The 25,361-nt window shown below is 36.1% G+C and overlaps 1 protein-coding gene across 6 annotated transcripts in view; it reads left to right on the forward strand.

The window, feature by feature from the left end:
• ZDHHC14 (zinc finger DHHC-type palmitoyltransferase 14) overlaps positions 1–23,385 on the forward strand; it is a 93,970-nt gene extending 70,585 nt beyond the window's left edge. For 2 of the 6 annotated variants that reach the window (XM_068184677.1, XM_068184678.1), the window contains exons 4-9: positions 2,126–2,263; positions 5,896–5,944; positions 9,559–9,661; positions 11,382–11,491; positions 13,912–14,014; positions 22,140–23,385. In XM_068184677.1, the coding sequence (XP_068040778.1) occupies positions 2,126–2,263; positions 5,896–5,944; positions 9,559–9,661; positions 11,382–11,491; positions 13,912–14,014; positions 22,140–22,541 (905 nt within the window). In that variant the 3' untranslated portion in view covers positions 22,542–23,385. The remainder of the gene's footprint in view (positions 1–2,125; positions 2,264–5,895; positions 5,945–9,558; positions 9,662–11,381; positions 11,492–13,911; positions 14,015–22,139) is intronic. The other 4 variants (XM_068184679.1, XM_068184680.1, XM_068184681.1 and 1 more) reach the window with 3 other exon arrangements.
• Positions 23,386–25,361: the final 1,976 nt, after the last annotated feature.

Raw genomic sequence — 25,361 nt, forward strand, 5'->3', positions numbered from 1 at the left:
TTACTCAAGTTCACAATAATTAGTAAGGTATTTGTTGAAAAAGCAGAGCTTTTCAGTTCACCAGGAAAGTTTGAAGATGGAAATTGAAGAGGACTGACAAATAGGTTAAAAACAGCAAGTCAGTCCTCCGTAAGGAGTGTGTGTATGTATAGGAACATGAGTTTATCAATGGAGGGGTTGTGTGTATGTGCGTAGTTTTTTCTGCATTTATCTGAATCCATCAAATAGATGTCTGCATATATCTAAATGTTGTTTCATGGCTAGAAACAGCCTTAAGTCTGTATCTATTTTATAATCAATTTCCTACTGTGTCAGCATAGAGGAGAATGAATCTGTGTATACGGAATTCATCTTCCAAGACACGTGTAATGTATTTCTTTAGCAGTAGGGTACAAAAATACCCAAGGATTCTGCTTTTTAAAATGTCTCTGTAGCTATGTTTCTTTGTGGTGTTGCTTGCTTATGAGTTGTATATATGAATGAATTTAAATGAAGTAGAGTGTTTATCAGAATATGAGGGCTCATTCAGAAGCACAGATTTAAAGACAAGCATTTTAAAATGCAATATCAGTTTATTTTGGGAATACAACTGTAGTGCACTGAGAAACCTCACCTACCCAGAGTGTTTAGTTCCTGGTATTCTTAGCAGTACTCCCTCAATCACAGTATTTTGAAGCCTTATCCTAAGAAAGTTCAGTAACTTCACCTTGAATAGCCCTGTTGGAATTTGAAACAGATTTATGGCAGAAACATGTGGTCCAAACAGCTGTTATGTAACGCCATTTTTTAAAAAGCCCCTGAAAGTCTGGTAGACTCAGAAATCTGTTGTGCATGTTGTTTTGACTTTTTAAAAAGGAAGATAATACTAAATACATCCTTCAAGAAAAACCTCTAATATAGGCCTTTAACATAAATCCACAACTAAAATAAGCTGGTGTACTTGGTCAGATGTGCCTTTCTAACACAGGGCTTAAAGGACTTTGGATTTATAGCTCGCCTTTCCCGTGGAGTTACAAATAGTTTGATAGTACGTCAGTGGAGGCATAAAAATCACAGAAAACAAGCCAGGATTTGGACAAGGATCAGAGGGTGAAAGAAAGAGTCAGCATGAATGCATCTGTCTTGTGGTCTTGGATTTGATTAAAGACCTTAAAATTCTGTCAGTGTAATCTCTCCAAAGTAAAGTTAGGAAATGCAAGTTTGTTTCCTGGCAATAGCTGTGTTTCATTCCCAGCATACTGGGACGTGGAGGGTGGATCCAGGCTGCCTGGGGAGAAGTTGAGTAAGCCATTCCCTCTGCTGCTGTTCAGCACTGAGGCATTTCCCCCATGTTGGGGACACTTGTTTCTGATCCACCCTGGCCTTTCCTATCTCAGGAACGAGTTCTCTCAGGAAGGTAAAGAGAAAGGGTTTCGCTTAGTAAAAAGGAGACAGAGACTATAGGGCAAAGGGTAACACAGTATGCAGATTACGAGGTTTTATATGATGTATTTTAATTTTAACATTTGAAAAATGTTTGATGTGAATGATTCTGCTATTTTTAATGATCTTGTATGACAGCATCAACTCCAAGTGGAAAAATAGGTGGTCTAGAATGAAGAATATCTTGAATGAAGCAATAAAAGGAAGTGAGAAGGTGTAAATATTTCATGCCCCAGATGGATGGATGATATGGTAGTAGGCATAAGTCAGAGGTGTGATCATGACAGATGCAAAGGAGAGAACCTCAGAAATTCCAATTTTGAGTAGAAGATGCACTGAAGGAAAAAAGCCACCTTGTTTTGAAAAACTCAAATACAACTGGGGCGCTAGTGCTCCATGTGACAATGCATAAATACATGCTTGCTGGTCTGACTGCACAATTTGTCACAATAAGGCTGTTAGTTTAACAGGAACTCACCTCAGCCATGCTTTGATTTCTTTAAAAACTGTAAGGTTTCATTCAAGTGCTCCTTTTTTTTCTTTTCTATTTTTTGTTCCTTTCTAAATAAGAACTTCTCTGTGGCTACTTTGCAAATGCCAGATTAATCATGAATTTTAATATAGTATTCAGAGAGCATTTTTTTGAATTAACAGCATTTTATTAATTGTTTTCCATTTTTTTTTCTTCTGCCTCTCATTTCAGAACGGTTTGATCACCACTGTCCCTGGGTAGGCAACTGTGTGGGGAAAAGAAACTACAGATTTTTTTATATGTTTATTTTATCTCTGTCCTTTCTGACAGTCTTTATATTTGCATTCGTTATCACCCACGTCATCCTTCGTAAGTATGCTGGTGAAATCAGATTACGTATGTAGCCATTTGCTTGAGTTTTTTTAAGTTAATATTTTGATCATTCAGGGTTTATTTATTTATTTATTTGTTTGTTTATTTGCCTTTTCTCTGAAGCTTCACAATCCCCAGTGAGTCCCATTCTGGTCTATAGTAGGCACTGCTCATAGTAGTCACTGGCTTTACCTTAATGCAGTCTTAATTTTTTTTTATTTTTTTTTTTGTCCTTTTATGGATGATTAATTGGAAAAGCATCACATATACTGTATGTTCAAGTATACAGGTAGTATCATTTACCTAAAGAACTTCTGTGTGCTTTTTTTTCTGTGCCATCCAGACAAAGGGTAAATTACTAGAAAATAGATTGGAGCAATACTTTTGGTAGTTTGCTGTTTAGCTTTACATCATTCTCAACCCTATTCTTAATATTTTTTTTTCCATTTGCATAGACCTTCTGAGAATAGCTAATTCATAATAGAGTCATATGAATCAGAAATATTAATGAGTTTGAGACTAATTTTTATTTGTATTCTGGGTTGTGTATGAGGTCAAAACTCTTTTGGGTACTGTCTTTTGATTCCGTACCCCTAACTAATTTTGTTGGCTCCTATATGATGATGATGGTGACATTTATGGTGACAGGTTACATGACTTGTCTTTAAACACCTTTTGTGTGTTGGGTTTTTTAATCCATTATCTCTAGAAGAGCGTTCTATATTTTTCACTTATTATATAGGATATTCCCTTAAAGAGTGTTTCTTTAACCAGTTTGAAAATGTGATCTGTGTGTTCCTTTGTATTCTGTATTGCAACAGAAACCTGATAGAAATAATAATTTCAGTATATAACACATTTATAAAGCTAACTTGATAATGATAATATTCAGAGACTGTTTTACTGGAAAAAATATGTCAGATTGTGCTCAATTTCCAAAGCTGTTTACAACATGCAGGGAAAAGTTGTGTTTTAAAGAGCAGAATTCCTGCTCTTACTTGTTCTTTGCAAAACTATGATGCAAGCACTGAGAGGCCCTCCTATAGCTCAGATGTCTAGTTCATAGGCTAGAACAGGGATATGTAATTTTGAGGGAGTCTGAATGAACAACTTGTTTCCACTACCAGATACAGCATTTCTAATACCAGTTGAAAAAAGCAGAGATAAAATGTATATATTGTTTAAAAAAGGAAAATTATTGGAAAAAGAACGCTTGCCATTAATAAAATGCTTGTTATTTATCTGGGCATACATGAGCATATACATGCACACCTTATACATTTTAAGAAGAAAGACACACGGGTTTTTTCTGCAATCTTGACTAGTGTTCAGTAGTTGAAAACATTCCTAGTCTGACAATGTAAGGCTGGTTTTGACACTAACCTACCTTCGTTTCACAAGGATTTCAGTGCTTTTTGTTTAGTTTTCAGTATATGATTTATCAATATAATGTCAGTATTTCATTTTATGTATGTTAATTAGGTTTATCTAGTGGGTTTTAAATTTGCAGTGTCCAAACCTAACTCTTGAGTATGATTTAGACAAAGAGCGGAGTAATTAGTTGTGCCTCTGTGTGGTTGAGAAGCACTTGAGCATTGTGTAGGTGTTACAGATTACGTATAGTAAATGTTAAATGCTGAATTGCCTGTCAGCTGCAAAATATTCTTGCCATGGAGGTTCATCTACCTAGAATGAGACAAGAAAAAATGTTGTTAAACTCTAAAGATTGGTCAGTCCTCAAAGGCAATGGGAGCAGGTATGAAATGTGATTAGTTCCTTGATGTTTAATTGATACACTGGAGCTTCCAGCCAAGCTTTCAAATTTGTCTGCTATAGTCTTGACAGTGTCCAAAACAGAGTTCTTTACAAATAAGGTTCTCTTATCACTCCACTCACTTTGTGCCCACCATGCCTCTAGAAGTCCTCCTGTCTGCCTTTCTAATCATTTACCACTCAACAATTTGTGTTCTGGTTTGTAGCTCTTCAGTTCTTTAGGTGATGCTAACCATTAAGCAGGATTCTCAGTTACTGAGTCTGAACCTTTGTTCTTGGCATAGATTGCTTTTTGTTAGCATGACTGAAGGAAGTCCTGGCTTTTAGACCTCAGACTATGACCTTCCTTCCTTCCTCAGACTATGACAATATTTCAAAGTAATACATAAGTCCTGGAAAAATTATTTTAATGCCTCTTGATTTAGACAATTTTTTAAAGTTTGTATATTTTTATAATGCATCTTGCAAGCTGGCATTTTACAGATTTTGGTGGGCCTAAGGGGTGATGAGATATAAGATACATATTTTTGTTTTCTGTGGCCTTCTGAGACATACATTGGAAATTTGTTCTTTCTAGGTTTAAGAGTTTGTGCACATAACATTGCTGAAGATGATAAAACTAATTTGTAAATCACTTACTAGAGGTACTGTCTTGCAAGATTTTCTTCCCTCTCCCCAGGTTGAACACATTTCCCATAGTAGTATCTGTCTTTACAGTTACTCATCTCTGTTTGAGGCATCAGTATTTCACCTGTTTGTTGCAGTGAACAGCCTTCCCCTTCTGCCTGGAAGAGTGTGACCAGCAGTAGGGTATAGAAATCACACCTATCTGCTGCCATTGCCATTAAGGATGCTAAAAATAGTAAGAAGGCAGGGAAAGTTCTATTAGTCTAGTACCTTGACACTAAGAACCAATTAAAAGAGTCTGAAAAGGCTCAGAAATACAAGGTAAGTAACTTCCCACTTGTAACAATAAACAGTAAAATTGACCAGTTAGGTCTAGAGAATTATACATATATTTCTTTATTCTTGTCAAGACAAGATTCTTCTCTCCATGCAGATCTTCAGATTAATTTAGCTAAGTGGAAGATTTTTGCTCTGGGGAAAACTTTCAGCCTGATGCATTTAAATAATTTATGTTATACAGTAAAGTTCAAACTGTGTGCCTGTAGCTATGTCACATTAAGTCAGTTTCTACAACAAATTCACTTGTTGCAATCAGCAAATTGTGAAATAACCCTAATTGATTAATATCGCATGGTTATGGAACCCAAGTGCTTTTTTATTTTGCATGCTTCTACATTTCTAGTTGATGGGCTCATGCTACTTTTGAGCTGTTTTCAGCGACTAGATTGTATTTTATTTGCCCAGGGGCAATAGTAACCTATTAGAAAGATCTTCTGTGTAGGTGCAGTAGGAGCAGAATTATAAATACGAGAGCTTTGTGTCCAAAACAAAGGATGGAAAGTTGGGAATCTGAGGTTATCAAATAAATTTTCCAAGTAAAAAAGTTACTTTGAAAAATGATATTTCAAAACTAAATAGGAGGTTATAATTTTTGTTTCCATATTAGGTCTGAAAAGAGCAAGGGTAATCAGAAATCTCGTTCATGGAAAAGTATGTGTGCATCAATTTGGTATGACTGAGAAAATATTCTGCAGATGCTAAACCTGATAAGTTGCTCAAGGGCTTTTCTAATGTTGTTGCTGCTGAGCAACATATTCTCAGATTCATATTAGTAAATCTATTCTATGATTATTTGGTTATCTTTAAATGTTAATTATTTTAATTATAGTAAAAACAGCCCATAGTCCAGTTTCTTACTTGGCTGGTAATTTTGGGTTCTATTTCTACAGGTTCTCAACAGACAGGGTTCCTCAATGCTCTGAAGGACAGTCCTGCAAGATATCCTTTCACAGAAACATATTGTAGATTTTGTTGCAAAATAACATCTGAGATGGTTTTGCTTGTTTCCTTGCTATTGTTGAATGTGTGCTTTTAGACTTTATCAGTTAATGATTTCATCACTTCCTACCCAATAGGATTTCTTGCCACATGTTGGAGGTAGGAAAGAGACTATAGCCTGGAGTGGTTTTTATTCTTCATGTTTTGCAGAGCAGTACTCTTGACAAAGATCTGTAGTTTCCAAGTCCATTAAATATGCTTCATGTTTTGTGGTGGAATTCATAAATACATTTTGCACTATAAACATGCTGTGGTTTCACTAAAAAGATTCATGAATTGTTCTGCTTTTACAACTGAAGGTATCCAAATTGGCTGATTATTTTTGGGATAGAAAAAATAGATTTTGGAACAACAGAAACAACATGCTTTCCTTGAAGAACTCGATTTTTGAAACTGCTTTATGTTTTTAGAGAAATCATTTTCAAATAGCAACTTGCATTAAGTGACATAGCAGTGTGTAAATTGCATACACAGGGACTACAGTTGTTGTTCAGCCTGGAAAAGACAAGGCTCTGGGGAGATCTCATTGTGGTTTGTCAGTATGTAAAGAAGTCTCCTAAGAAAAACAAAGAGACTTCTTAGCAGAGCCTGTAGTGACAGAACAAGGTTTTGTGCTGAAATAGAGCAGGGGTAGATTTACCATAACAAAGTTTCTGCAATGAGAGTGGTGAGACATGTGAACAGGTTGCCCCAATGCCCCATCTCTGGAAATGTTCACAGCCGGGTTTGAGGTGGCTCTGAGCAAGCTGGTCTAGTGGATGATGTCCCTACTCATGGCAGAGGGGTTGGAACAGTATTACCTTTAAGGTCCCTTCCAACACAAGCCATTCTGTGGTTCTATTCTGAAATGCTCCATGCACTTTTTATCACTTAATGGGAGCCTTCTGTATATTTTCTACTCAATGAGAATGGAGCTAGAAAGCAGCTAACATAATAAAAAAATGGGAAACTGATGAAACCACTGCTTAGTTTCTGTACAGACAGTAAGCTTCCCATTGCTTATGTGTATGTTTTGGATGGTTCCTGTCTGAATAAACGGTTTTCACCTCTCACAAAGACACTGTAAGAAGAATTCTTTCCCATGTGTCCATTCTGCCTCACACAGTTTGCTTTTGCACACAAAGGTAGGAAGAAAAAGCTGTCGTTCGTAGTTGTGCATAGAGACCTCTTTCCAGGTAATTTTCCCAAGTGTCAAATTCTGCAGATACTTTTTTTGGGTGCTTGTCTTCATCAGGTAGAAACACTGAGCTGTAAACTCCCTTTTTAAAGCCATGTTCAGACTTTTCTGCACAAATATTTTTTAAAAGTACAAACAAACAGTTCTAAATAGCACACCAGTGTCTTCCAGTTAAAACAATTACAGTCAATTCTTACAAAAGAGAATTCTCTCAAACTATTTTCAAACTGATAATAGCTTTCTGTTTTCTTTAAATCAAAAGAGAATTGCTTATGCATTTTAGGATTTTTGTACAGGAACAATGGCCTGGAATTCATAATTTTTGTTCAGAGAGATGCTGCTTTAAAAGGCTTAGTAGCACATCTTGCAGAAATGCCTGGCTTGATACTGATATGTTGGACAATTTAAAAGCTAGGTTACAATTAAGAACAGTAAAAAATTAGATTGTCCAAATAGTATTGGGAATGCTACTCTGGAGCCAGTCAGTTCAGGCACAGAGAACATGGCCATTTAAATCTTGCTAACAGCCCTGTGCGAGATACTAAGTGAAAATAAAAAATTATACTGTATGATGCTAGTAAGATATTACACCATAACGTGTTACAAGGTTATACTTTGTTGAGAATACATTGCTTTTTTGTATTTGTTTCACAGTTAATTGACTTAGGTTGAATTAGTGGATTATGGTTAATTTGATGTAAACTACCCCTGCTGTTCTCAAGTTGTTTTTGGATCATTGTGTGGGGAACTGAAAAGTGTCCCTTCCTATGGGGAACTGAAAGAGCTCTTGAACTGAAAGGAATTCATTTTTTTTTAAATCCCAGTAGGAATTATGCCATGGAGGGGAAAACACACTTTTCAGTACCCTTTTGAGTGTAACTGTGATGAGGAACATCCTGTTGGTTCAGGTTACAGGGAGCTCTTTTCCCTCTAAGGTTCTTCTTTTCTGACCTGGTGAATCTTCCTTCTGGTATGTAGATTCTACCCAACAGTGCTCATCTGCAGCCTTACTTACTATTTCTACTCTTTGAAAGCCCAGTTTGTGTGGTGCATGATGTTTTGGGCTGTTTCCTTCTTTTACACGTTTTGGAACCCTCTGCCAAGAGTCTGTTTCCTTACCCATTATCCCTCATACTTCTTTCTGTAGCTGTTGCAGAGAGTCAGAGTTCCTGTCTTGTGTTGGTTTGATTTGACACAGCCTGAGGAGGAAATGAGAGGCAGAGAGTAGTGAACCTGCTGCTCAGCAGTGCACTTTGGTCACCCTGCTGCTTTTGCAGCAGATCTGCTCAGAGTGCAAGTGGCTCTTTTCTGGCTTTAAACCACTCTGAAATAGGTCCTAGGGAAGATTATATAGACACTTCAGGTATTTCCCAGTTCATTAGGGCTGAGCGGCCCTGCAATACAAAACTTTCACTTTTAACTAATGTTAGGATTTTTTATTGCAAGTATTTATGTCCATCCATGCCATTTCCAGGCTATGTCTCTGTGTAATGGTGAGGAGCTGTCATATTTTTCTTCTGTTGATAGGTTCAGTGTATTTTCTGTGTTCTAAGGCTGAGTCCTTATTCTGGAAAATTTTGAGTTGATGTTGTCTTGGAAACTGACTTCACTAAAGGTTGATATGTTTAATATACAGATTATTTTTATCCTATTCTTTTCTCATCATTTTGTTCCTAGTGATAAATTCTATGTATTTTTCTAGGAACCAAAGCTTTTTCTTCTGTCGAATCGTGTTCCCTTAAAATAAATCCAAAAAATATTGAAGTATTATAGAAAATAGCATTCTCAAAGCAGGTGCATTCTGAGTTCATGGCTGTTTTGTGTAAATAAACAAATAAAAGCTATAGAAGAAAGCCTTCTGCAGAAAGTTTGGAAAGTTCCTCTTTATGCTTGATCCTATAAAGTTTAGAAGCAACTTTGTCTTATGAGATAATGACTTCTTTAGAGTTAAAAGAATTATATAAACTGTAGTAAATATGCAATGTTGAGTGCTGACTGTTTTTCCTAGTATACCAATCCGTGGATGTTCACACCTTTGCTTCTCCGTTGGAGGTGAGGATGCTTGTGCTGAGCCTGTCCATGTGCTGTTCCCTGTAAGTCACACATGAGAGCTCCCACCCCTGTACCTGGGGTGTGCAGCCCTGGACATTGCACCTCATAGCAACAGTCTGCTGGCTGGGCACACGCTCCTCCAGTGTTTGGCAGGGGTGGTGCTGTGTCTGGGCTAGGCAGATGCCTAGAGTTTATTTTTTTCTGACCCCTTTGAAGTACTCAGAGATCTCAAAGGACTTGTGGACTACCCTGTATTTTGTGTTTGTTAACTACTTGGTTTTGGATTCTTTTCCCATTTGCATATATTTCCTTGACTTTTAATTACTGTGCTGGAAGCTGTGGTGTGTTTTTTCTCAGTATGGTCCATTGTTGGCCTCTCAGGTTTTCATACGTATTTGATCAGCTCCAATCAAACAACAAATGAAGATGTAAGTTTGTAGTATATTTCTACATATGTATTTCTAAATAGTAATGAGGAGGTTTTTCTTAAAAACAGACATGTCTGCATCATTTTGTGAATACCTCAGTAGGAAAGAAGGAAAGTAATATGCTCATGCTTGATTCAAAAATCAGGTGAAATCTTTTTGACTATATTTTTTGTGGTTTCAAGATGTGCTCGTTATATACTTAGTATGTCCATTGTGGTTTGCACATGTAGGATCTCTGTCTTGACATAGGAAAATGCAGGAGGGAGGAGACAAACAAGTATATTTTATACAGTTGGAAATTAGTGAGTACTTTACAGTATCTCCTTTTCACTGGGAGTGGTAAATATCCTTTAACTCAAAAATTGCTTACTGTGAAACTTGAAAAGTGTGTTGAATTCTCTAAACAAAAATTTCATCCTTTATTTTATCTTACCTCTGAAATTTTTTTGCCATTCTGAGGTCCAAAACCTCTGGCAAAGAGTATATAATTAACTTAAAGATCAACTTTCTCATTTCTACAGGTGTCTATCTTGCATATAGGATTCCTTTATTTTGGTGTTGAATTATGCTTAATTCTGTGTGGAGTCCTCATGTGTCCTTCCCTAAGTAAAAGGAGAAATATGTAATGAATGAAAGGAATATACAAAATTAACTTGGGAACTGATTCTATAGAAAGCTTTTGGAAATTTAATAAGTGATCTAACAAAGCACTGCAAGCTTTAAGTTATTTTATTGTAGCTTCCTATTGTACCTTCTTCATAGGTATCTGGTAGATACAAAAATAGCATCTTTAATATTGTCAAATATGTTTTGTTATTGTTTAAGGTCACAGTTAAAATTATAAATTTTACAGTAAGTACCAATCAACCAGAAAAACACTTCCCAAGCAGGGTCAAAATGAATTGTGCTTCAGCATCAAGTACCAGAGCAAGTAGCCTGATGTGGAAGAAATCTACCTTGTTAAGAAGACAGATGAGATACTCGGTTATTCCTTAGTCATTAGGTTTACGCTAAGGTTTTCTCTCTAGATGGACTTAGTGTGCTTCCACCCTCTTCCCTCAAATAAAAGTCTCTTCTGGATTGTTGAAAGATAGATTGCAGGGATCTGCAGCAGTTGAACATGTCTGAATATCAAGAAAACTGTTCAGTAATTTAATTTAAAACATAAATTGAATGCAGCAAGACGTTTTACTCAGGCTCTTAAGTATCTCACAAACAGAAAAGCAAACTAGCTAAGGGAAAATGTAATATGCAGTAAAAGGTAGCAATGGCTGCATTTGCTTTACAATATTTTTGAACCTTTTGTGAACTTTAGGGAAGATAATGTTGTGGGATATTGCGCAGCTTGAAAACTTACCCAGGAGTATGGAAAAGAAGTGCTCAATTGCTGGCTTTAGTCATATTTTGCAATTGAGCCTCTTCTGTAAAACATGCTATAATATTTGTAAAATTGAACTTGGACCATTATGTTTAGATGCTGAAATTCCTGTTTCGAGTATATTGATCTCTTGAGATTCTGGGTTGTCTACATCTATGGAGTTAAAGCATGTGCTTGTAGGGTCCAGCCTTCATAACAACCCAGAACTCGTTAAATTGTTTGGAAAGTGTCATTATGGATTTTCCGTGGTCTCTTCTGCAAATAGCATGTTGCAACCTTAATTTCTCACAGCCATTTTCTGTATTGTATTACATGTGATGCATATTGTTCATATCTCTTCAGATTAAAGGATCATGGTCAAATAAAAGAGGTAAAGAAAACTATAATCCCTACAGTTATGGCAACATCTTTACTAATTGCTGTGCTGCTCTCTGTGGGCCCCTTTCTCCAAGGTAGGAGTGTCAAAAGTATTGTTAGCATGTGATTATTAATGAAAAAAATACTGTTTTTGATTATTTAAGTTTTCTCAACAAAGTGAAAGTTTTGGATTAATGTCTGTTAGAAGCTTTAAGTTTTTCTTCAGTGGTAAAGAAATAAGTTGGTAAATTGTGTTTAAACTAAGTTAGTGATCAGGTATTGTAAAATTACATCTGAAATGGAACTAAGCTTGTTTGTTATTTGAACTTTCACTGCTGCAGTTAATAGCTTATAGCAAGAAAAAATTTCTAGTAGTTACCTGTGGCATGAAGGTTATCCTGGAAGTTTATGAGACTTTTACATACCTAACAAGTGTAACATGAGTTGAGGAGAGTTGAGGAACCTTAAATCTACAACTAACTTGATAATTGTTGATTTTTGTCTTTTAACTCTGAAATGTTGTATTTAAATTGACAGTTGTTTTTTTGTTTTTTTTTTTAATTTAATACTGTTAATGTATATACATTTAAATTATTTTGGTGGTCTTACACCAAAGCAATCCCAAAGAACACGTAAGGGAATATGTTTTGTGGAATACATTTTCACCTTTGGAAGTCTGAAATATTTATATATTTGAGGATGGAGATGTTTTTTTCAGCTTGAAGAAAATGTACGCAGCTGAGACTAGAGAAATAAAACTGGCAGCCAGAAAAACTTAATTATTTTCTTATTCCAGTGCTCACTGATTAGGCAGTTCATGTACCACATACACAGTAGAGGCCCGTTCCAGTGTAGAGAGGAGCAGAAAAACTTGTAGATAATTTTGTGGCCTGCTCCTTGGTTGGTTTGTTCTGCTTTACCTGGAATTGCAAAGTTATGAATCTGAAGAAGAAAGTAAATGACGTTATAGTCCAGAGTCTCAGGTGTTTAATTGGAGTGAGATTTCTGGCTTTGCTGTCAGGAATGTCAGAGGTGGTTCTTCTACGAGCAGTCAGAGTTGAACAGGGGAGACTGACATCTTTTCCTAAAGAGGAAACAACATAATAGAGATTTCCACATATAGGGTTACCCCTGGTGAGAGTGAATAGCTTTGTCTCTGCTTCCTGCCTGTAGAGATGTTGCCTGAAGCCAACCTTTTAATTCTGAAATTTTGCTTTTGATAAAAGTATGTGACATAAAAGCTCAATGCAGCACTTCAAATTCTTTTGACTCCAAATGGAAATCTTTATTAAAACTACATCATGTTTCTCAGTATATGAAATAGTATATTAGGCTGATAAAAGTAGCAAAACACAATTGGACCAGACTCATGTGTTTTAGGAGAGTTTGTGCATTTTTTCCTAAATTCATTTAGCAACATTACTTATTCAGACATTGGCATGTATATATAGAGGTTCTGCAGGGAGGTATTGTGTGACCACAGGGAAAATTTACTGACTGTAACATGTAAATTTTAAGCTTGCTTCTTTTACTTTTAATCTCAGCTATGTCCCAAGTCACTAAATATTAAGTTTTTTCTTAAATTCAGGAAAAGTGGCTTATAAGTAATTTCAGCTCAAAATTGAAAATGTTCAAGTGCCTTTGAGCATGGAATGCAGGTGAAGAGAGGATTTGTAAATAACCAGAACTTTTCTAACTTATTTTAAAGATCATCTATCCTTTTTAAACCTGTGCTAGCAAATTCAGAATGTATTTTACATGTCCTCAACAGTTACTTTCAGATCTTAATTTGAATCTTGCCTGTCAGCATAGGTCTAACCAGTATTCTGGTGCAACAAATTATATAACTTCTTTAGGCATCTTTAATCTTTAACTAGGTTGGATTATTTCATTCTGCATAAGTAGTTTATAATCTTACACAGATTTTTTTGCTTACATTTAGTAATTTCTCCACAGAGCATTTTCTTAGAAATAAGAAATTTTATGAGTGCATCAATTTGGTAAGCACAGTGGAACACTATAAGCAGTGTTAAGTAGCTGTCATGAAACACCTGGCAAGTTAAGTTGTCTGTCAGAAATAAAGGTGAACTTTTCTTCATTCTTGCTAAATTTTATGATTAATTAGTTTCAGTTTAGATGTGGAAGCTGGTAAAAAAGAAAAGAACCTTTAAAAGAGATACTGAATCAAATTGCCCTAAGTGAGTTTTGTCATTTGTTTTTTCACCTGTGGTTTAAAATTCTTTGGTTTTGTGGTATCTGCTGGTGAGCTTCTAAGTCTATGTGATAAAGATCAAAAAAAGTAGCAGTGTGTGTGACAGGCAGTATCACAAAGAAAACAAGTACCTTACTGATGAGTAGAAAATGAAGTCCAGTATTTCTTTTGACTAAAAGGGGACATTAGAAGGTATTAAGGTCTGTTGTATGATAGAAAGTTTTTATTTCTTTTTATTGAGAGGAGATAGTTATTCATCAGCAGTGTCTCTAATAATTTTCCTTTACTGTGATTGTTTTGTAGCTTAATTGACAGAAGAGGATTTATACAGCCAGATACACCGCAATTAGCAGGACCATCAAATGGCATTACCATGTATGGGGCCACACAGTCTCAGAGCAACATGGTAGGAATCATCCCATAGTGTTGTTCATCAGGATTCCTGTCAATGTTTTTCTTCTCCACTTTCATGTGAACTAATCAAGTAATAACTAACTGGATACAGCTGACACACTGGGTGGAATGAGTTGTTTAATAACAGTAAAGAAAAAAACCAAAATCCAAGGCTGTTTTTAATGTACATTTCACACAGTGTAATAGTTACTGCTCATGGATTCTAAAAAAAAAGAGTCTTTTCTACGCTGTTGATTTATTGAATATACTGGCATTTTGACTTTTGCTGTTGACACCTACTTTGTTTTGAACTGGAATATTCAAGTATCGTGGACTTACTCTGGTTCGTCATTTTCCAGCTAATTGTTATTTTGTGTGGCACTTTCTTCATACTCTTTCCTTCTTTGCTTGTGCACTGTGGTTTTGTATAGACTAATGTATTTTAAAAAGCAAAGATGAACAAAGAGGAGTTTCTAGGGAAGAAATATTTTGAAGAAAGAGCAGGAGAACACTGAACCAGAACAAAAAAAGGCAACTGAATTGCTACAACAAAAGTTCTTTAAGCATCTTTGAAACTGTGCCAGTAGTATTTACTTTGGTTTTTTGCTGGTAGTATTGGCTATCATAATGGAAGATAGGATTTCCAGTGCCAAGAAGAAGAGAATAATTGGAAAGAGATCTTTTCCTGAAGGCAACCATCTTGCATATGTGCCTATTTCTGAATTGCTGTCCACATATCTCTACAGCGTGTGGGTTCTAATACTTTGTCAAAGAAGACGTGAGTTACGGATACCCTCCTTCTGCCAAAAAAGAGGAAGCCACCAGGCCTTCTGACATAGTTCAGCCTTTCTTTTGAACAAAAGAAGAAAAGACGCACGCTTCTCAGACAGATTAGTTTTAGTGTCACTGATAAACTCATATAAAATTTTTACTGTAGTTCCTAAGCTGGTTTTACTTAATGTTTTGAGAATTAAATAGATTTGTTAGTCTCCTTAATAAGAAAATGTATTAGAGACATGGTGTTAAGTCTGAATCTTCTTAGGTACAGTTGAGCAGAACAAGGTAAAGCTCTATGTAAATTTTATTCAAAATATTATAACTCTGAAGAGAGAAAAGGGAGTTTAAAAAAAAAAAAAAGAGAAAGCAAACGTTAGAAATGGGCTGAGGTCTTTCAGGGATTACCCAAACTTTCTGACGCTGTCAAGGCTTGTTATTTGTGAGGACCATAAACCCACAGTGTGTTCATAGCATTAAATTGTCTTTATCATTGCAAGAATTTAGACACTATTATTATTCCTAGATATTAATGAGAAAATCTTTGCCAGTTTGGTAAAAAATTGACTAAGTTTGTCTCTAGAAATGGAGAAATCTGTTATGGTATTACTTTAAGTCAAACAGGTAGCTGTTACAATTTTAGAGTGTAGTACCTCTAATTCCACAAATTCTTCAAAGATTTCTTCTTATATCCTAGAATGAGCTGGGAAATGAGCTTTTATCCACATGAGCTGGGAAAAGCCTGCGTTCTTTACCAGTTAGCAGAATTGCTTAGAAATGTGCAGATTTCACTCTGGAAAATGACCTCTTAGAAAAAGCTTGAAAAATGTAATATGTCTTCTTTGATTTGAAGGACTATTTTGAAAGACTGTGATGCCATTTTTCTCAGGGCATCTTTTCTCTTGGTCTGTATCCAAGACCAATTGGTTTCTAAGGACTGCTGGCTATCAGCATTAAAATTTCTCCCTTGAGTTTTGTTGTAAACAAAACCGGCTTAGTTTACCCATCTCTCCAATACTATTTTCCCTTCCCTGTTGAAGGGGATATATCTGGTACTGGAGGTGGTATTATGATTTCAGATAAAGACAGACAATGTGAAATTCCTTGACTTGAAGGAGCATGTGTAGATCATAGCTGTAAGACCATAGTACATTTCAAATCACAGAAGCTTGGCCATTTATACATTATCAGAGATATTTATACTACTTTAACAAGCTTAATGCTTTTGATTACAAGAAATAAATTGCTAGAAGTCTGAATTGTGTTTCAGTACACCTTTGTGGTGTATCTCTCTTGATTTTCTTGCAGAATGTATTACATCAGGTCTTCATGTTTAGATGTTACCCTGCTTAATCCACAGTATGCTAAAATATCTCTTCTCATCATTGACGAAAAAAATAAAGATTTAAATGAGCATATTCTCTCTCACTTGTCTTCTCTTTTTCCTTCCTTCTTTCACTTCCCTTTCTTCCCTCGAATCTTTTACAGAATCAGCTGGGTTGGAAAAGACCTTTGAAATCGAGTCCAGCCTATGATCAAACACCACCTTGTCAACTAGACCATGGCACTCAGTGCCACATCCAGTCTTTTCTTAAACACCTCCAAGCATGGTGACGCCACCACTCCCTAGGTAGCCTGTTCCAAAGTGTAATCACCCCATCTGTGAAGAACTCCTTCCAAATGTCCAACCTAAACCTCCCCTGGTGCAGCTTAAGATAATGTCCTCCTGTCCTGTCACTGGTTGCCTGGGAGAAGAGCCCAACCCTCACCTGGCTAAAACCTCCTTTCAGGGAGTTGTAAAGAGCAATGAGGTCTCCTCTGAGCCTCATCTTCAGACTAAACAACCCCAGCTCCCTCAGCAGCTCTTTATAGAAGTCAGTGACTTGTGGCTTTCTAGACAGAATTCTTGTGTTTCACCCAACGAGTCTCTCATCCCTCATTAAGTCTCTGGGTTGCTTAGTATAATACTCTCTTTTCATTGATTTTAATGAAACTTTTAGCATAGCTTCATTTTTGCCGTTAAGTTCAAAATAAATATCAGGCTAAGTGTAAAGTTGCCAGACGCTGGTTTTCAGTGCAATACATTATCTCTTTTTCAGGATACCATTTGTGGGGCACTCTTTCTGTATTTAATAGCTTTTGTGGTAGTTTTGCCTCTCAGACTTTGAATATTTATTACAGAATCTACCCTACTCATGGTAGTGATCCAGTTTGTCACAATCTCAGAAAGTGAGAGTCATAGCTATAATCAGTGCTTGATAGACCCATACTGTGATTTTGGTTTTTTTCTAGATCTTCATAGAAGAGGTTTTTCTCATGTTCTCTCCATAAAAGGAGAGAACTGTTTTACTAAAAGCTGAATCTATATTTACTTCCATGTAGGCTGGAAGCACATACAATTATTTTCCTGGTGCATTCCCAATGTTTTTAATTTCTTCTTCAATATAATTTGAAAACACTGGTAAATTCATTAACCAACTTATTAATATCTTTATCCACATGAAAAGCATAGTTACTGGTAACTTCCAAAGTAATTCCCTATTGCATTTTATTGCTGATTATTTTTATGAGCTCGTCATTAGTTTGATTACCCAAATATTTTCCTTATTCTTAAGAAATTTTTTTGTATGTAGCACAGTATCTCACCCATTATGAAATAATAATTTTCTCTGCAATTTATTCTTTCTCTTTTATTTTAAAGCTTATTTTCTTTGTGTTCTGAAAAAAGTTCTTATTTATCCATAAACCCATAAATTACCACTACTTGGATCTGGACCACTGTAGTACTTAATTTTTTCTTAAAGCTGCAGTTGTTTCTTGGGGTTTCATATAGAGTATTTTATTCTTCAGTAATCCATTAGGGGAAAACACAGAATCTGTCTCACTCCTTAAAGTTTTTTGGAGGAATTAGTTTGGTTTATATTTACTATGATATCTCTAGGAATTCTCTAATGCCTTATAAAATGATAGACTTCACTTTGGTTTGACACCATGTCAGGATAGGTTTATTTCCTTGTTTTTAAGAAATTTCCTTGTATTCCTGCATTCCTAGACATTTCTTCTTCAGTGTATAGGTAGTTCTGTGTGTACCAAATTCCCTTGGTTTTAATTCTCCATTTCCTTTCCTGGATGCAAATTCTTCAAAGTGTTTTCTTATGTGTATGTACTGCTGAAAGTTGTATGAACTGTAGTACGTGCACAACATTTATTACCAGTGCTAAGTGCAGGAAAGTCCTCTCCCACATGTTCACTTAAGTATTTCTGTTACTGATCTGGAAACAGATCCAGCTGACTCAGGGAGCATTAACTCTGACCATCCTTGTGTACTTTTTCCTTTGCTTTTTATATTTGCATTATTAGGAGTAAGTATTTCTATCATGACAATAACAGAATTGGCAAGGACCACAACCCATTTTTCTGGGAGTTTTGCAAGTGTGTTTCCTTGATATTTACTGACGTACTTCCCAGATGCCCAAAACAGAACTCAGGGCTCTTACCAAGTCAACATTTCCACATTCACGGTTGATAGAGGTGTTTCCTCAATGCATTTTACTTCACAGGTAAAATGGGTTATGGGCAAGTAAATAAATTTCAGCATTTGCTTTGGGTTGAGATATGTTTTAGGAGCAATTCTTTTGATAGTGCATGTTTACTGCATTTTTATTCTCATCTCAGAGCAGTGTTGGAACACATGAATTAGATTTATTTTAGAAGATACGCCCCTGGAATGCACCCAAGTTGCTCTAAGCATTCCCAGACTTTCAGTCCGTAAGAACAAGCAGTCTCCAATCTGAAGTAAAGTCTCTGGGCCAAGTGTAGCTTCCTGTTTGGCTTCAGAAGTGTTTCCCTTCATAGATCTACTCATCATGAATCTCTATCTACTCCTCTACTGTCACTGTACTGCTTGATAGTGGAGCCATTGACTTGGTGGGGCTTGTGGCTCAGCTGTTGCACAATATCCACAACACACTGATTTTGATTGTGAAATGCTACACCTGCTGGCAACAGTTACACAGCTCTATCCCTCCACTCTTTACCCATTTGGTGTATCCAGAATATAGGATTTCAACATTCTTCCCGTAACTTCATGCCAACTTCAGGCCACTGTAAGCCTCCTCTGAACTCCATGTTGTTTGTACTTTATTCAGAGATTGTGAGACTATTCAACCTGCTTTTTTCCATCTTCTGAGAACTGTAACAATTCCTGAATGTTACTAGCATTTAGGAACTTCTAAACTAAGTTTATTTAATATTTAAAGAAAATAATTCTGATTATTTCAAAACAATCACATTTAGAAATGTGAAAAATATATTGCCATGTACAACGTTATCATATTTTCTGTGTAGCTTAGAAAAAACAGATTTTCTTCAGAAAAATAAAAAAATATTTTTCCTTAGTAGTTTATATTTATTATTTGTGAAATAAACACAGAATTCTAGGTTTTGTCTTATTTGCTTCAATTTGTTCCTTTTTATGTGGGAATAAATAGATATGTAAAAACTTCTATGCATATCTTTAGTTGAACTTCTGTACTTGCAGAACTTATTAAACTTGTCCTACCTTCAGAATCTGCTGTTTCTCTGAAACAGTGGAAATTTTAAGTGAAAAATAAAGTCCGCTTATTTGAAATAAGAAGATGCTGGTGGAATAATTTTTGCAGTAGATTTTTTTTAGCTTTTAATGCTTAGCTTCCTTTTTCTTACAGTCATAGGCTTTTTTGTTTCATTTGAAATTCTGGTGTTGGATAATTCATGTGATTAGTAGCAGCTAACACTTCCTGCCCTAAATTTCATTCAGTAAAGAGTGAAATAACAAAACTGACAAAAAACCAGCATGCCAACCCTATAACAAATATGATTTCCTTGTTCTAGTTGTGTGTTGGCTGTTTAGACTCAAGAATAGTTTCCCTGTATATTATGTGTTGTTTGTATCAGATGTTTTTGAGAGCCTCATAGAACACACATACTTTTTCTGGCTTTTAGATCCTGCAGTAGTTCCCTTTCGAAAGCTCTTTACAGCCTGTATTTTCCTAAGGATTTTGTGCTGATCAGTGTTGAACAGACAAGAAAAAGAAAACTTGAAATTTATCTAAATGAGAGGCTTTAGGGAAGTGACAAGTGCATGGAAAATGAAGAGATATTTAGCACCTGAAGTTATAACACTATTTAATGGAGCTTTATGAGGCTACTTTATCTTTTCGATATTAATTTAACTGAAGAGCAGTAGTGTTCCATAAGAAGAGAATGAATTCAGACTATACAATGAGTTCAAGTAAATTATCTTCAGCTAATACAAAGCTGTGTACTTGTATTGCCTGGAACATGTTAATGATTTCTTTTTGAAGATCAGAGCTGAAGGTTCACTAAAGCAATAAGTTAACTGCTAACATTATTTGTTTTCACTGTACCCCAGTGGTTATAAGCATTCCTTTGTTATTGAACTTGTTCTTTGGCTACTGCCTTTCAGAGAAAATGGGGTTTGTTGGTCTTTTTGAAGCTTGAAAATTCAGTTAACATATTTTTAAGGTCTGCATAGTAAGGTTGGTTGAAGTTTTAATTTAAAAAGGCAGGCGTGAATAACAAGATATTAATCAAGAATGAGTTATTCACACTGAATTACTAATTGAAAGCTTGACTTTAAAAGATGCTGACAGTTTTCTTCTTGGTAAGGTACTTAGTACTTAAGCAAGGTTATGGCTTTAAGCCTGTGAGTAATCCCTCTGAAATGATAGGGAACCACTTTAGTTGTTTGGCTGAGGCTGTTCATCATTTTGTGGGGGGAAGATTGCTTGCAATTTATATGAACTCAATTTATGTAACAGGAGGTCAGTCCATTTATCTTTCTGAAGGCAGAAGTCTTGGAAATACATACCTGAGTAAAGACTGAGCTTCTGCCCGTCAAAAGTAATTGGTCTGGGAGTCCTAAACCACTTAGATGTGTTTTAAACACTACCTATCTCTTATGACCAAGTAGTCTGCTTGCACACTTGCTGAATGCTAAGTGTGTGCATCCATCATTAAGCTATTCAGTGGTGAAATTGGAGAACCTGAAAATAACAGAGGAAGCATTGTTAATCATGGTTTTCATCATACAATAAAGGAGGCAAAAGTCTTCCCATAAGTTTTCAGAGAGTGTGGCACAGTGGCTTCTTAAACTCAAGTGGGCATTTTATAGAATTTCTGTAATGTTAGTAACAATGGTTACGATCAGGAATATCTAAATAGATTATGGATATGTAGTAATTTGATAAAAATCTAAGTCAGTCATAGAGTAGAACATAGTGCTTTAACAGAATACTTGAAATAACAGTGAACAGGATGTCTTACCTCTGGATATGTCTTTTATTCAGCTTGCTTGCCTCCAAATATTCTTCATTGCATTTGTAGTTGTATTCACTGATCGTAGTGTTTTTCTTACCCAGCAGATCAGTACTTTGGCAAATAAAACTTAACAAGATTTTGAAAAACCGCAATGTTATAACTGATCAGGCAATGAATTAAATATTTTTTTCCTTAGGAGCTCTCAAAAATCATGCCAGTTCATGTTAAAGAAACTTAATTTGGCAGTAGATATACTACCTACTTAGCTAGCTGGACATTATTGAAATGCATACCTGTCTTTTCATCTCAAGGAATGAGTGGTAATTTTGTATAAACTGTTTTTAGGAATTGTGTAGAGCCAAAAAAAAACTATTTCTGGTAACACTCACTGAGCTTAACTGGATTTATATAATGCTGAATTTGGCTTATTATTGAGACAGTGCTTGCCAGAAAACTTGTGTTTTGTACCTTGATTTGTCACATTGTCAGAATTAATCAAGAAACAGCCTAAAAATCATTAAGGTTGATCTCAATGCATCTGCAGTGCTGCCTGGTTTCTACACATCCTCTGGAGTATGGAGTACAGCATAGCACATTCTCTAGAATTTATGTATAATGTATTAAGTTGTGAGAGAAAAAAATTTTACTCATAGAGCTTTATTGCTAACTGTGTAAGATATCTCTGTCAAAAGAATTCTTATTCTGGAAAACCTCTGTGGTAGGTTAATTCCTACATGTGAAGACCAGTTAAAAGGAAAAAAATTGCCTAGTGCTTTTTAAAGAACCCTTAAATGAACACTGTAAATGTATATCATCATTTTCTTTGATAATAATCCAAAGCATTGGCTCAGTTATGCATGCCTTTCTTTTTTTTTCCTGGGCAGCATGCAATGGGATGTTTGGGTGGCTAACCATGGAATGATACTAATGTCTTTCTTTTTTTCTCTTTGCATCCCATTCTTTTCCATACCTTTTTATCCATATTCTCCCTTTTTTTTCTTTGTTTTGTTTTTATATGATTTTGACACCCTTCCATTCTACAGTGTGACCAAGATCAGTGCATTCAGAGCACTAAATTCGTTTTGCAGGCTGCTGCCACCCCCCTCCTACAGAGTGAGCCAAGCATAACTAGTGAAGAGCTCCCTTTACCAGGAAAGACTTCTATCAGTGGGCCTTGTGCAACTCTGACTCTAGGGCAGCCAACACCACCATCTTCTATGCCTAATCTCACATCAGATTCAGGTTTGACAGACATCATACCATTAAAAGAGGAGCACGAAGGCCATCAGTTTCTCACTCCTGAAGAAGCTCCGTCACCCCCTGGGATGCTGCCGAGTGGAAGTCCTATTGCACACAGCCGTACGATGCACGTCCTGAGTCTGGCCAGCCAGGACTCGTTGCATGAAGACTCAGTGCGTGGCCTCGTAAAGCTTAGCTCGGTTTGAACAGCTTTTCTGAACATCACACCATTTCCTGGTGTCTCTACAAATCTGTGCTTGACAGGAATGACACTGCAGTACCACTCTAAGGCTTCATAACATGCCTGTAATGGAAACTTTATCATTTAATGGAGTCTACTAAAAGGACAAGGTATTTTTTTTCAATGGAGCTATGGCATTTTTTTGACCAGGTTGTTAACAGTTGTGCTTTGATGGATGACTGCATTTTACTTTTAAATAAAACCAGAAAAGGTCAATAATCTCACTTCCTGAAGCTTGGGTACAGCGAGTTGGAAGTCAGCCTGTAACAAACACCATGTACAGTACAAAAGAGAGAGATTCTTGGATGTAAGTGTCATGCTCTGTGTTCTATGCTCTTGTAATACACACTTGTTACGGCTTACCACACCTGTGGCCAGAATGATCTGCACTTACATGTTATGCTACCAATATTTGAGATAGAAAATTGCCATTCCATTTGTTAATACAAAACAAAACAAAAGACTGCAGATGTGGATTTGCATGCCACGCTACAGTATGTGTTACAGTGGTGTTGGTATTAAGAGAAAGTGCTGCTTTTTTATTTGTGACTTTCAAAGTGCTGTTTCATTTAAAGACAGTACAGCAAACAAATTAATGGACTATATTTTTTGAATTTATTAAATTTTATTTTAAATTAATCAGTGGTGCCTAGAAGATGATGAATTACTGATTTGATCATGTTGCATATCATTTAACCTTCTGTTTAAGTGTTTAAGTGAGGTATTGTGTTGTGCCATACCACAAGATTCTTCCACTCCCTAATGTGATACAGTTACTGTGGACCTCCAATAAAATGACATCCTCTATTTCGTGGACGTGTACAGTTATCCTTACACAGTTTTCATGGGGAAAAGAAGGGGAAATCATGACTTGTTGACATAGTTTGTAAAGATTTAACTGGAATATGTGTACATGATAAAACTATGGAGGAATAGCTGGTTAAAATTAGGATTGCTTCACCATTTTTTATGGTTTTCTTTGAGCTGTGTATTTGTTCCCATAGCAGGTCTTTATTTAGAACCAGTAGAATTAACCTCTGCTTGCACTGTAATTCAGTGTGGCTGAAGGGTGAGGGGCTTAAGATTCAAGACAAAGACAGAGTTTAGTGAAGTAGTCTTAAATGAATAATAGTCTGTAGCGCTTTCTCGGCCATTGTTCGTCATTTGTATTTGTCCTTTGATATTTTAAATGGAAATTTTGATTTCATAGAATTCTTCTGTTCTTTTTCTTTGTTTCCATAAGTAAAGCACAACTAAAAGGTTAAAGGGAATTTTATAAGTATTTTTTGTGACAGCTGAAGAGAACCTTAGTTAAGCTGAAAAACTGTAATACCTTCAGTACTGTATTTACCTACTTTTCAGGGTGTGGAACCTGGATTCTTCTTTTCTTAGGACAAATTACGTACAGAACGGGCTTTATCTGATGTTTCTATGGTGTGAAAGCATTTGCCAGTTAAGAAATGTAACAGTTCTGTATTGTCGACCATGGTCATTCACTGACTCCAAGCTTTTTTTCTTTTAACTTTTGTTGTTGAAATTTATAACAATCAGCCTGCAGAAAATCATTCACCCATACTACTGAAGACTAAGACAAAATGCTGACAAAATCCCTACTCCTGTAAGCTTTCATGAGCAGCCTGTTTCTAAAACTGATGATGTTACCTTGGACCTAAATCAGTGTGTAGAACATAACAGTGCTTTCTGTCTGTAAGTGCCACAATGGTCCACCAAAGAACCTCTGGCAGACAAATCTGTCCTAGTTATTTGAGCTACTGAAGAAGCTCTGGCAGACAAGTCTGTCCCAGCTATTGTAAACCACCTTCCCCGTATTTTCCAGAAGCTGGGACAGTCTGGAGTTCTTTCCACCAGCCAAAGTGTAGTGACAGACATGTCCCAGTTGGCTGGTCTCCCAGTAAGCCATGAGTTCCAGCATTTCTGTGTCTGCTCTTGAAGAAGTCAGTGATGCTCATCTTCCTGATTTCACCTTTCCCCGACACAGCTTCTTAAGGTATGAAGCCATGAACATCTGCATTAAAGCAGGCAGTGCATTGAGGGCTGGAGATATTGGTCTGATAGAGCTGGGTAAAGAATCCCATCTTTGAGTTTGTAGACCAGTACTTGATGAATCATTCTCTTCTCTCATAGGTGTCTGTGGGTAGTTAACTGTGGATGTGGTAGTTAACTGTGGATTACTCACCACTTTGAAGGGCAAGTCAAATATTTTTAATTTGGTATCAAAACTTTCCATTTGTACGAGTCATGATGAGGATGATTATTTTAAGGAAATTGTTCTTTTTAAGGTTCCCTGAAATAGCAGATGGATTTTATGTTTCCAAGAATACCAGCTTCGTGACAACATTTTTATGTCACTGCCACTAGGGAGTAGTGAAGAAGGCTCTGTGCACTATAAAATTAGTGTCAGTTTTAACATGTAAGGGAAGGGAGGGGGGCAGGATTAGAGTCTTTATGCTGTTTGCCTTGTGCTCGTACTTTTCACCATCATTTTTTGAACCTTCAGTTTTGTTTACATGGGAAGTGTAAGAATTATGAAACATTGGTGGAAACAGATGTGCTGCTTCAAATGTACTTGTTCAGGTGACTTCCTTTTAGTTTTTAAGATGACACTCTTTTTTTATAAACGTGTGCCTATGTTTTTAAATTGGGCTTTTGAGAATATACTGAATACTTTGAATTCGTTTATACATTTATATCACCCCTATTTTAAGTCTTTTCCTCGACATCTGTCTGTTTTATATGGTGACATCTTGAACCTCCCAGACATGCC

The sequence above is a fragment of the Anomalospiza imberbis genome, chromosome 3, assembly GCF_031753505.1.
Source record: "Anomalospiza imberbis isolate Cuckoo-Finch-1a 21T00152 chromosome 3, ASM3175350v1, whole genome shotgun sequence".
Lineage (NCBI taxonomy): Eukaryota > Metazoa > Chordata > Aves > Passeriformes > Viduidae > Anomalospiza > Anomalospiza imberbis.